The sequence below is a fragment of the Callorhinchus milii genome, unplaced genomic scaffold, assembly GCF_018977255.1.
Source record: "Callorhinchus milii isolate IMCB2004 unplaced genomic scaffold, IMCB_Cmil_1.0 Scaffold7, whole genome shotgun sequence".
NCBI classification, from domain to species: domain Eukaryota; kingdom Metazoa; phylum Chordata; class Chondrichthyes; order Chimaeriformes; family Callorhinchidae; genus Callorhinchus; species Callorhinchus milii.
The window spans coordinates 13,579,309-13,592,345 of record NW_024704748.1 but is presented as its reverse complement, the minus strand read 5'-3'; the positions used below and the strand labels follow the sequence as shown (position 1 = coordinate 13,592,345).

The following is a 13,037-nucleotide window of genomic DNA, read 5'->3' as shown; positions in this document are numbered from 1 at the left end:
AAAAATAATCGGATGTGGGAAGGGGAGAGGGAGAGAGGGGGAGGTGGGGGTGGGGGGGGGTGGGGGTGGAAGAGAACGTCACTAATGATCAAAGTGGAGATCCCGACCGAAACCCGCCCTGTCAGTTTGAATAAATAAATAAATTATGTTAAAGAGACGTATGGCTGGAAATAGCATTGATAAACCAGAGCAGTGGAGCTGCGTTTGTGTTCCACTGAGACGAAGAGGGGGGGGTGGGTGGTGGTGGTGGTGGGTGTGTGTGTGTGTGTGTGGGGTGGGGGGAGGAATGGCTTAAACTGCTCGGCTGAAACTGACATCTATGGATATAGCGCTGCTCTCGTTTCAAGCGATGCGTTGGCTCTGAGGACGTTAAAGCAAGAGGTTTTGCGAGTCGCTGTCTGCCGGCGTGGAGACCTCGGGGGCTGCTTCACTACCCTCTCAGTGATCAAGGCAACTCCGCAACCGTGCGTGTGTGCTGCGTGCGGCAGCTTCATCAAGACGGGAGAGTTGTCAAAACCAAATCTAAAAGTCAGCCTCCACTCTCGGGCATTTCATCCGAAGGTTGTCGCGGGGTTCCTTGTGTATTGCTGGGACCCGCTCTCATGAGTGCAGGATATTTTATTGCAGATTTGGACTCGATAAGGGTGAGTTAAAAGCACTATGGAAGAAGCTCAGAAGGGGACGCGAGAGGCGGATAACCCTGAGTTCAAAAGGACCTCCAATGCACCTCCAACATCCAAGCGTGTGCGGCACTGTTCTGACTTCTCTGGGGTCGTGTGCTGTGTTCTATCAATCTTCTCTCTCGGATTTTGCATTTTGGTGCATTTCAGGACTTCAGATCTGCAAACTCGCGTCATAAATTTGGAAAATGAGAGACAGCCGCCGCTCTCAGCCTGGCTTTCAGTGGACCGAATGGAAGTGGCTATTTTAAGCAGAGTTGATCAACTAGTTGATGAGGTTGGTGCTGACTGACTGACTCTGACTGACTGTCTGTCTGTCTGTCTGTCTTGTCTTAAAAGATAAAAAAAAAGAGAACCCCTGCCAAGGACTTTAAAATCAAACCTAAAGGAAACGTTGATCGTGTTTTATTATGCATGTTTCCTCGTTGTTTTTTTCTTAATGAATACTATTGTTAAACTGGGGGTGGGTGGGGGTGGGGGTGGGGGGGAATGATAGCTCACGAATAAGACCAAACGTTCCCACGTATCCCCTGGAGCGAGGCTAAACAAACACTCTGGTTTCCAGCAACGTTTCCAAACTTCATGCTTCACTGTGTGGCAAATGCTCACCGCAAAGAGCCGACTGGAGTTTCATTGTATTTTAATTGGCACGTACATTGCAGGATATCGCACTTAATCTTGAGCACACATTTCGAGTCTCTTTTTGCACTTCAAATTCGAATTTCCTAAACGCATTCTAAATATAAATCTTAGTTTAAGGAGACGTACTTGTTATAACGCCATTTATTTCAAAGAGAGGATGGAATTTTTACGCCTTTTGGATCGACGTTTCTTTTTTATTAATAAAAAAGAAAAATCATCGATGTATTTTATTTCTAGGAAGTACCAGAGTTGTATGAAACTGGCCGATTGGAGTCAGAGAGATATCAGTTAGTTTCTCTGACAGTCCAGAGAAAATTGCACCAGAATGCTGTTTGTCGAGATGTGATTCCCTTTCTTCTTCGTTTTTAGAAACTAAAGGCACATTTACCTAAGGTACGACTGGTCCGCGATGCTCCGAGCAACTGCTTGTGTCCTCCAGGTAAGAAAGGACTGACTGTCCCACATAGACCGTTTCAGAAGGAACTGCTTATATAGAACTCCTTGGTTTGCGAGCCAAGCAATAAAAAAAACAGTGGCAGACTCTCTCCAAGGCAGCAAAATAAACACGCAAAACAATGTTGAAACCATTATTGGGAATACTATATTACAATATTCATCATCTGTTTCATTGCTGATGTTGACCATTTGGATTATGTAGAAACCCCAATAGGTCGGAGTTATTTGTAGAGGGAGGATTGCATCGATATTTTGGTTCGCTTACAGATGGAGCACTGGAATTGAGACCAGAAAGTTGTGAGTTTGGACCCTAGTGGTCCACTCTCCCGTCATGGTCAATAAAATATCTAAAAAATATCCTCGTTGAGGTTGAACTGGCTCTGGGGGAAACCGCCTTTCAAAGACAAGGCAGGTCCACAGGAAAACCAAGGCACTGTTGATGGCCACCAGTCCATCTGACTTGCAGAGGTGCAGACAGTCCTCGGTGCCAATCCATTCCTAGCAACTAAGCAAACGTGTTCCTCTTCCTCAACTGTTTCGTACTTTGTTTTTCAACGTCGGTAGGCAGAATGGATTAGTACAGAATGGATACAATTTCTGTAGGTTGTAATTTCAGGCGTAACTTAGAACTTTTATTCAGGACTCAACGTTGGATGTAGCACATGCATCTGGCTTTAAAGCTAACATTCTGGTTGTGGGATGTTAAGATTAAAGGTATGATTGCTAAGATAGGTACTGATGCAATCCACAATGTGGAATTGTTATCAATGCAGGTATTATTTTGGCAGCATTGTCCGTAATTGTATATAGGGGGCAACACGTCACTGTCAAACATTGCAGTCACTTTCTGTTAGCTTAATTTTCACTAACTATTTTTATAATGGGGAATGAATTTCGTTTTAATATTAATTTAAATAACTTAGGGGCATACATCTTAAAATATGTAAGAACAACGATCCGACACGACTCCCTCCTAACTTGTATAAATTACATTCCAACGTTATCGCTCCTGTATCCCAAGCCCCCAAAAAAGTGTGTGTTACTCATCACACCAAAGGAAAACGATGCTTTTATGTAAGTACTTAGATAAGACTGCGATGCGTAAAATCCATCTGTAACCATTTATGCCGACCCTCAGAGTTCAGTAACAACGCAGCAAGAAGGGAAAGTGCAGGCGCTCTGCTGTTAGTTGGCTTGAGTTCCAGGGGATTAGGTAGCGACCGAAGGTCAGCAGTTTGTTCAAGGAGCTGTGTGGGCGGTGTAGAGAGACTAACCTAAGGGGCGCTGCACTGACTGTTGCTCCGCATCCTTAACCATTGTCAACAGCTGCAATATGGACCCAACACTGCTTCCAGGAAACTTTTAGAGTCCGAAACTTACAGTCAGGGTTTGCTTGTTTATTTGTGTACATGTGGACTAGTTCATCTGACTATGTCACTGCTTATCGGGCTTTATTTGTGTTTCACTGCCATCGGGTCACTTATTTAAAAGTATGTGTAAAATAATGGGAAGCAATTTGGGGCAATTCATTTCACAATGTGGGTGGAAAAAAAAAGTTTGCCCCTCACTTAATCCTTTCTAAAAGTGGTTTGCAATAATGTAGAGATTACAATGCTACACTGGACTTCAATTGTTGGTTGGGGGAAGAAAACTGGAGCCCAAAAGTACAGTTGAATCTTTTCCAGTTTATCAGCTGAGAAATAACACTGCCTGCACGAAAATGTTAATTATGCGTATAACAACATTTTGCACGGGAAACACATGTGGTGATAAGGACCAGTGTTTCTTGTTTTCAGACTGGGTGTACACTCCATTTGGCATACACTTCATTTGGGCTTTATTGTAATTGTGTTTTTGTCCACATCTGGCTCTTACATAAGTGGGTACCATTAACGCTGACAATTCTGCTTACATCTAGGTTACATGACCTCAGGCTACTAATTGAAGGAATGCGAATGTCGGGGGTTACCCACAACAGTGAGAAACAGTAGAGTCCAAAATCATCCTGGCAGATTTGCAAAGTTGTATGTTTTTTTTAAAAAAAACAAAAGGTTTCCAGGAGGGATGTTTGACACAAGTAAACCTGACTTATCTTGTAGTTTATGATTTGATTGACAAGTATTTTACTGGATGTGGAGGTTGTTGGGAATTCAAATGCTTTGTAAAAATACGATATTTATAATTCCAAATAGAGCTCAACAGGGAATTATTAATACCTCCCTAACATGAACATCTGTGTATAAATATTGAACATTGTGAAATGTAAGGTGGGTACAAGGATATTCGATAAGCGATGTATACAGAAGTATATTACTTAAATCTTAAACTAAATTCTGTAAAATCAGGCAAGAATGTAAGCAACTGGAGAAAGGTTTATTGGAACCTTGGTTTTGTCATTCATTATAACCAGGAGAAGAAATGTAGGTTATGTGTTTTCTCCATTACTATGTGCTTGGGTAAAATCACAATCTGTTAAAAACACATTACCCCCTCCCCCCCCCAAATGATTGTAATAGCCTTTAGCTACAGTGATTCCCACAATTAACTTACCCCAACCTGTTTATCTCCTGTCCTTGTTAAAATTGACCGTTGCATAATGTACAAGTGAGCACGCTTGGACTTAGACAAAAATAATATTCCAGTTCTGCGGGCTACGCCTGGAATACTGTGTGCAGTTCTGGGTGATGCGACATAGGGAGGCCACCCAGGTCTGAGAGGTGGTGGAGAGGAGGACAACAAAGCTAATCTCAAATTTTAAAGGAATGAGCTATGATGATAAATAGGGCTCTTCAACCTCCAAAAGAGACATTTCATAAGGGACCTTTCAAAGAAGTATATAAATTGTTTAATGGGACGCAAAATCTCTCTTCTGAATATTGAAAAGGCCTAAATTGAATAATGGCACATCATTTTATTTTCCAGAGTAATTCAGAAGGAAATTTGGTGATGTACAATGCACTTCTTGGAGACCTTTTTGATAGCAAAAATGTTTTTAAACAAAATATATACTTATTTGTAGATATATATTTACGCTTATCTCAGACAATATCAAACCTGATAAAGAAAGAAAAGAACCAACATATTATTTTCCCATTTCAGGACACTTGATAGCAGAATGATTGTATAAACAGAATGCAAATTCAGCAGTTATAGGTGTTTTTCCTTTTTTAAAAAAATACTAAATTTTTATTGTGCCCCTTTTGTGGATCATGCATGTTTGATACATACATGGCATTATAATACATGGATGACCCAGGTTCTGTAGACATTTTTCTAAAGTGAACTCTTTCCATGAAGGTCAAATTAGGCAAATTCTCTCTCAATGGTTCAATCATCAAGTGTACTACACCATATGGTAATGAACTGTCCAGACAAGGAAGATTTCAGGTTTAATCACTTGTCTGTGCTAACTGAGCAGATTTCAGCATTATTGGTGCCTCAATTTCTCTCCCAGGTTAGAGAGTGGAACAAATCAGCCAGGAGTCTGGCTCCTATTGTTATCCAATCCCCTCTGATGGAAAGTACACACGATTAGATATCACATAAAGATAGCACCGGGTTTGGCTGTGAAACGTTTCTCTCCGTTCCAGACACAATGAAATAGTCCACCAACATCTATGGTCTACATGTGAAGAATGTGGCACAGTAAAGATGCTGGTATGCATCAAATTGAAATCAAATTGAGTCACTGTCGTCAGAGGGAGGGGATGTAAGAGAAGTAAAATGACAGAAATGAAGTCTTTGCCACTACTGTACTCTTCCTAAGGATGAAGAATATGTCTTTAGATTTAAGTGATATTTATGAAAGTTCAAGTAGTTGGCAGAATTATAAATTCATTGTGTTCAAGGCATGGGAAGGTATTCATGATACTGATGAGTGTTGCAAAAGTTTTATTTTTCACAGCTGGCTATAGTTTTCCATGTACACTACAGAAGTTATATTTCAGTCGTTAAAACTTGTTCTTGGCACCTGCCTTTGATGATTGGGGTCTGGAGCAGTCTGTGTTAATGACAGTTAATATAAACTTGGTTGACCATTATCTTAAAATCTTACTGTTTGCCCCTCCCTCCTCCTCAAATTCCATCCTCCCATTTCTAGGCTATTTCAAGACAAAATTGTGACTTGTTGCAGGTTTGTGAATATGACCCCATGCAGGATACTTTTGGCACTCTGAGATTAGACAAGGTCAGGTAGTGTCAGGCTGTTCGTGGTGCTGTGTATTTCTGTGTTGCGTTGGAGGGACTGTTTTGTTTCAGACATCTGTCTCAACAAATCGAAAACTAACTGCCGGAATGAAAAGTTGCAGTGCTTAATTGTTAGCTATTGGCACAAAAATTTTTGGATGATGATAGTGCAATACAAATTTTGATTATTATAGTGATTAAGCCAAATATGTGGGTTCCCAATATGCACAGAAACTAATTTCTGTAATCCAAGGGTACAATTATTTGTTTATATACGGTTGTGTCCTTTTATACTTTATTAAATCAGTGAGCAATAATCAATATTTAGTCACTGACAGTTGTTGATGTGAATCAGGAGACAACACTAAGGAGTGTTTTAGTTTCACATTTGTATTAGTTACTTGCGCTCAAATGTTGTCAATATATATTAAGCAATAGGCTCCTCCCTTCACAGTGCTGATGCTGATAGGCCACCAGTGCCACTATTTCTATATATTGCTTGTAATTGAGGGATGACGATGTCAATAGTCAGGACACCTCATCTAAGATATTAGGATAGTTGTCATTCTCTTTTTATTTTCAGTCCTTTATGGTATTTAGTGCAGTGACAAATGAAGTAGTAGTATGCTTGTCTTTTTACAGTGTAGTTGTGTTAACTACTTGGTCTACAGACTGGTCTTATACGCAGGTTGATGAAGTGCGGACATGAAAAGGCATTGGTGTGTTGAGATCTGTAACCTTAATTTTTCTGGAATTGTGCACAACTTACCTTTTGGGGTAGGCCATTTAGCCAGCAAGCCAGATCCTGTGTGGCATCAATTCCCAACAGCCAGTGATGGGGAAGATTTCTTCTTTGTTGAGAAAATATTATTACTACTTTAATAAACTCTTTTACTTACACAACAAAATAATTACAGCGGGCTTAATAGAGTAAGAGTGCTTTTTAGCCGAATTGGTTTAAAATATTTATTTAGAAAAGAACATTTAGGCCACTTAGGCATCTTTGATCTTCCTAGGAGTTGTTTGTTTAACTATAAGGATTGCAAGCCTGTTGCACTTCAACCAGTGAAGACTGGGTGGGGTACTCTGAATATGTGCTGCTGCAATTATTCTTCTTATAGGCTATAGCCAAACATTTAGTGTGAAATTCTTCAATTTTCTTGACTCCATTCTTTTTAAGATAAAGTTGACTATTTTCAGGTGGAATTTTTTTTAACACTGTTTTCCCATTTTCATACTTTTTTTTCTCCTTAAAAGGTTTAATATGGAACAGTATAACTGAAAACAGATATAATGTTGAGTTTTTCTTTGTGTGGTTGCATTGCTGCATTCTAAATAAAAATATTTTAGCAATTGTTGCTCTGTTTTGCACTTGGAATTAAACAAAAGAATTTGTGAGGTTGCAGTGAGGAAGAATTTGTGTGTGCACACCCACATATCAGAACAAGCTTTATCAAAGGTAAGATTATTTCAACATGCTGCCATTCCCTATAATAAACTGTTTTGTGGGGGTCTTTTATGCATTAAAGACATTGATTATTTCCTTTTGATTAATCAAACTGTGTTCAATTATAGAGAATACTCCCTGTTGTTTTCCAAATTGCAATCTTACTGTTTCCAAAAGTGCAATCACATGGTTTCTGTGGATGAAACTTAATTCACTCCGAATGGTATTAATCTAACCGGAGGTTTGAATGCCACCATATTGCATAATTTCATTTAATACCTGCCATATCAACAGCAAAATCAGAAACCCTAACTGCAATTTGCATGGTTCAATACCATGAAAACACAGTGAATTAGAGTTGAGAAGTTCTATCCAAGATTAATCGTGCTTAAGTCCATGTTGAGGCCTGAAACAAGTAAACAGTCCCACAATGTGAAACAGGAGGTAAGAACCAGAGTGAAATGTTCAGCCAACTTTAATCACAGACAAGTTTCTAACTCAAATAATACCAGTTCCGCTGATCTTTTATGGGTGAGGCTCATACATGAAGAATGATCACTCGGACAAGAGAGGGAACAACAGCTGTGGGACTGCACCTCTGGAAAGAGTGTTTTTAAGGATGGGAGGTAACAGGCATAAAGAAGCTAATTCCTTGCCCTTCCAATGTGATTTATAGTCACATTAGGACACGGTATGGTCTAGCGTTCATTGTACCTTCAATTTGTAATTTCAGTTTGTTTTAAAAATTATTTCTGCTCTGCAATCTGTTGATGCTCATTCAGTTGGACAGTCTTTAATTGCTTTTTAAACATTAAGGAAGCCAGCTGACTTTCACTTGTCTTTTATAAATGCAGAAGGACTAACATTCCCTCTAGAGATTCTCCCGTTTTACCATTTCCAGTTGAAAGCTAACAAGGAGACAAATCCTCCACAGAGAATGGTGTATGTAATAGGGTTGTGTCCCTGTTGTCTAATTAGTTCTTTCTCTCTTTATTTTTTCTTTTTGATTCTTGAGACTGCAGAATTCCCAAGTGAAAAAGTGCTTGAAGCAGAAAAAAGCCTATTGAGAGTGAAGTACCTCGAACATAGAATAATTCCACAAACTATAGTAGAAAATATATTTTTACCTGTAACCATAGAAAGTAAAGTTTTGGATGTATACTCATTGGTACTATAGTTTCCCGGCAGTCCCAGAAAGCACCTGAAAACATCTGAAAGTGCTTCAGAGGCAATTACTGTTATACATAGTGACTGGTCTTTAGCCTGGCCAAATGGTGCAACCATTTACAGCAGCAAAACTCAACAAACAGCCATGAAGTGATCTTTAGTGATATTGTGAGCAGTGCCAATGTTTCTCCTGGATGTCTATACAATTGATGGTTAAGAGGTATTCATAGTTACAGCCAGCCCACATGAATAAATTGTGTTATGGAAACTGAAGAATCACTAGTAAAAAAAAGTTTTTTTTTAGAGGGATTCGGGGAATTATAATTTGGCAAAATATTTTAAAGGAAACGAGTTGTGGTTCATTTTAAAGTTTAAAATTATTTTGAATCATGTGTGCGGTGTTTTTGTAAGTAAAAGCAAACTTTCATGTATAGAGATGCAGTATATTGAGAACAAATACAGCAGCTTTTGTATCCAATGAACAAGCACCGGAACTTTTTCCTGGGGTTTCCATCTTGTGGCTGCAAAGCGCATCAAACGGTGAAATGTGTGTCATTCCCGTTCATAGTTGAGACAGTACTAAGCTTTATTGTTCAATTTTACTGTTGATTCTCGATCCTCAAATTAACGCAAACTACGCGCTAAAGAATGTTGCTTTATGGATACAATGGTGTTTTTTTAGCTTCATATAAAAGACTTAAACAATTTTGAAAGACACTGTTAAAAATATTCAGAATAACCAAATGTGCCAGTGTGTCAGGGCTTGCATTAATCACAAATACTTACAGCATTCTATATATGGATATATGTGGCGAATACCACATGATAGTTTATATTTCCATAAATGACTAATTGCTAACACTGATCTTGTATATAATGGCCACCCACATTCCATTTCGATGCATGTTTAATCGTAATAAATGATACTTAAGCAAATAGATAGCGACAGAGAGAGATACACACAGACAGACATAGAGACACAGACACGAGATGCCGTCTGGTGTGAAGGGTGCAATATAAATGCCTGATGTTGTTGTTAAGCAGTTGAATTTCTATACACTATAGGATTTTGTATGGAGGCATCAGTTGTGTGTGTCCCACTTAAAACCTGGCATAGATTCTGATCAGAGCTGCGCTGCTGTGATTGTGGTGTCACTAGGGCAATTCTGCTTATTTTTGTAGTGGCTAGAGAAAACTCTAGTCTGGGTGGTTGTTTAAGCAGGTCATGGTTGACACATAGAAAACACAGAACACTTTTCAGTTTCAATAGTGAACCCCAAATTAGAATGTTGTACTTGAGGCCCTGTTCAAAGTTTATATAAAAAAATTGAGGATGTGTGAGGAAAAGCTGGCTTATATAATATTAATATATAATTCTTTATTAAATCATGTATATTTCTTCTTTCTCAAAAAAAAGTTGTTGTTGAAAATGCAGTGGAAGCCGCTTAAGCTTAACAAAACGACCGCATGTATCCGTCTTAAGCTGCTTCCTTCCACTGTACTGGTGAACCTCTCTGCCACCCTGCTTCACATCATGGTAAAAGGTTGATGTTTTGAATGTGAATTACAGAAATGTTGTCTTGATTTTGTTCCTGATATTGTGTAAATATCAAATTAAAATTCAGAGGAGAGAGAAAGAGGGGAGGAAGGAACGTAAAATTTCAGATCTCCGTTCAATTCTTTAGTACAGCTACAACATAACGAGAGCAAAGGTCATGAGGGCCTGATTCAGTTCACACACAGGGATGGATCATTCCCTCATCTCTTGTTGATCTCCTAACTTCAATGTTCCTTTACTTTCAACTCGCACACCAATGAACCAGAACAGTTATTATACCAATTACCCTGAATCCTAGTTCCCTTTAGAATATGGATCTATTTTTAGTGGCTACATCTGAGAGCCTGTTCCATATAAGAATCTTACACATTTCGTGTTGTATCCTCCAGTCTGGTGTTCACTGACATAATGAAATAATCAACTTACACCTATGTTAATTTAACAAATATCCTTTTATACTACCTAATGAAATAGAAAAGATAATTGTGGCATCTAATAGAATGCATGGGAAACTTCAACAAGTATTTTTGTAATGTGCAGTTACGATACTCTTTATTGTGTTATTTTTCTGTGTAATAACTACATAGTAAATAGGAGTCTATTTAAAAGTAACTGTGTGTAGTATTTAAACTTTACTTGAGACTGTAATAGAGAGTGTCTAAGCAGAGGAAATGCAACTTGTCAGTTTACATGGAGTCAGGCCGATGGGAACTGGTACACATATTCTGTAATAAGATCCTGCCAGCCTTTTTGTCTCTATCTTAGCGATTGCCTAGCTGGTGGATGACATGTACATGTGGGAGGCTGGATGGAGGCGGGGGGAGGAGAGAAAAGATGGAATGCATTTAAATCCGCCTATGTTAACCTTGACATCTCTGATGACAGGAAAAGAGTTGGCTTCTCTCCTTCCTTTACGATTAGTTTTCATGCCAAGTGCCAGATGACTGTCTTACTGAGGATGTGCTATGCATACTGGGGAAGCAAGCCGGGAATGAAGCTAGGGATTTGCAGACCACAGCATATGCTAAAGGTATCATAACTTCATAACTAAAAGCTTGGCTCATTTGACTTGATAAGGATCACTGTCTCTGATGCATATCCAAAACTGTGTTAGCAGGCCACACTTGTTAATGTTAAGTTTACAGCTCATTGATAGCCAAGTTTATTTAGCCCGCTACAGTTTAAATAATGTCAAAATCACCAGAGTGGTATCAATACATAGTTAAAAGTTAAAATGGGCAGTGGTGTCATTCTGAAGTGCCTTGCAAGACAATTTGAAAATTCCCACTACATGTGACACTAAGTGTGAGGTGTCCCTTCTCAAACTACTTTTGAGGGGGTTTCCAGATAAATGAATTATAGCAGATCTTGTTTTACATGGTAAGAGCATCTCTTTTAAAACAAGGACTAGATTTAATATAAGCAAGTGTGCAGATAATAAAGTCAGTGTCATGATGTTAACTGATTTAAATTCTTACCTTGCGTATTCATTGACACTAATATTGCAGAATGTGTATACTGCAGCTTGAAAGTAACTACAATTTAATGTGCCAGTTTAGTTCTGCATCTTTCATGGCAAATGGTAAGCTAAATCAGAAAGTTAGTTACTGTTATCATTGTGGCCATAAGTTTGACATTCAGGTTTTAAAATAATTTCAGTAAGTTGTGCAGCTAGAAATTTTTGACTAGTTCCACAACCAACTTTTACAACTATCTGGTCAAATGCTGTTTGCTTGAAAAATACTTTTGTTTTCCACATGCTAATTCCCAGATAAGATGTGGATTAACTACACTCTTTAGGTACTTGTGCTTGTAGTCCAGTTAGAAATGAAACTAATCTAGCAGCAAGTAGTTTGGCAAGATTAGTAAGCTAGAACAATTTCTGTTGATTATATAGTGATATAAATCTCTTTTGAAACACTTGATGATATGTCCCTTTCATGACCTTGTTTCCCTTTGTGTAATAGTTTTAAAAATGTAGTTGAAATTGTCAATGATCAGATAATCATTGGCATCTTAAAGTAGCACTAATTTATCAAAACGTTGAACACTTACTGTAGTTTTTGTTGACTCGAGCTTGTATGGTACCAAAATATATCCATTGGTTAGTTGGAAGAGGTGGGCACTACATGTTCTCTTACTAATTTGCCAGTGAGATACCTACTTGGTATAACAATGTTCCTCAATTCTTCTCGGTATTGTATTGATGTATGATGCTGGTATTGTGACAGTGTAAACACTGGGCTGGCTTGACAACAGAGGAAACATTTGATCTCCCACATGTCTCGAAGAACACAGGAACGTTATTACATTCTGTCTGTCTTCCAATGTTCAGATGAAGAGACAAAGATCAGAGGTATAGTGCAACTGGCCATCTGTCTGCATTTGTGTGTCTAATTGACACAGATTCAAATAAAGCCAACAGTGTCCATTTCTGAGATGACTAGTCAATAAATGCAGTGAGAGGCATTTTTGTGTTCTTTCTGCAAATATTTGTAGATGACTTAATATTTTGTGAATTACTCTATTATTAATAAATAAACGTTAGCTAATTCTGGAACTCCTTAATGACAAGTCCACAAAGAGGAAGATATCAATTTAATGGCTAGTTTTCATGATTTTTGTTTGTTATGTAACACAAACATATTTTTGTCAGATTAGTTGATGACACTGTTGCAGCACTGCAAAGGAGTGTCATCTTAGACCATGAACTCAAAAGTCCTGACGTGGGGCTTGATCCCCACAATGTTCTGTGTCAGAGGTGAGAGTGTTACCAAACGGAGTCAAGCTGACACCTGCACCCAAGATAACCAAGACAAATAAGTATAGAAATAAAAAAAAGTTTAATTGTTTGTAATCATCCATTTTCATCTTTTTTACATTAGTTTACATTGGATTACAC

At 38.5% G+C, this 13,037-nt stretch overlaps 1 protein-coding gene across 7 annotated transcripts in view; it reads left to right on the top strand.

Moving 5' to 3' along the window:
* Positions 1 to 277: 277 nt before the first annotated feature.
* The window catches only part of col13a1 (collagen, type XIII, alpha 1), a 115,549-nt gene continuing 102,789 nt past the window's right edge, over positions 278 to 13,037 (top strand). For all 7 annotated transcript variants that reach the window (XM_042336763.1, XM_042336766.1, XM_042336764.1 and 4 more), the window contains exons 1-2: positions 278 to 957; positions 1,692 to 1,761. In XM_042336763.1, the coding sequence (XP_042192697.1) occupies positions 661 to 957; positions 1,692 to 1,761 (367 nt within the window). In that variant the 5' untranslated portion in view covers positions 278 to 660. The remainder of the gene's footprint in view (positions 958 to 1,691; positions 1,762 to 13,037) is intronic.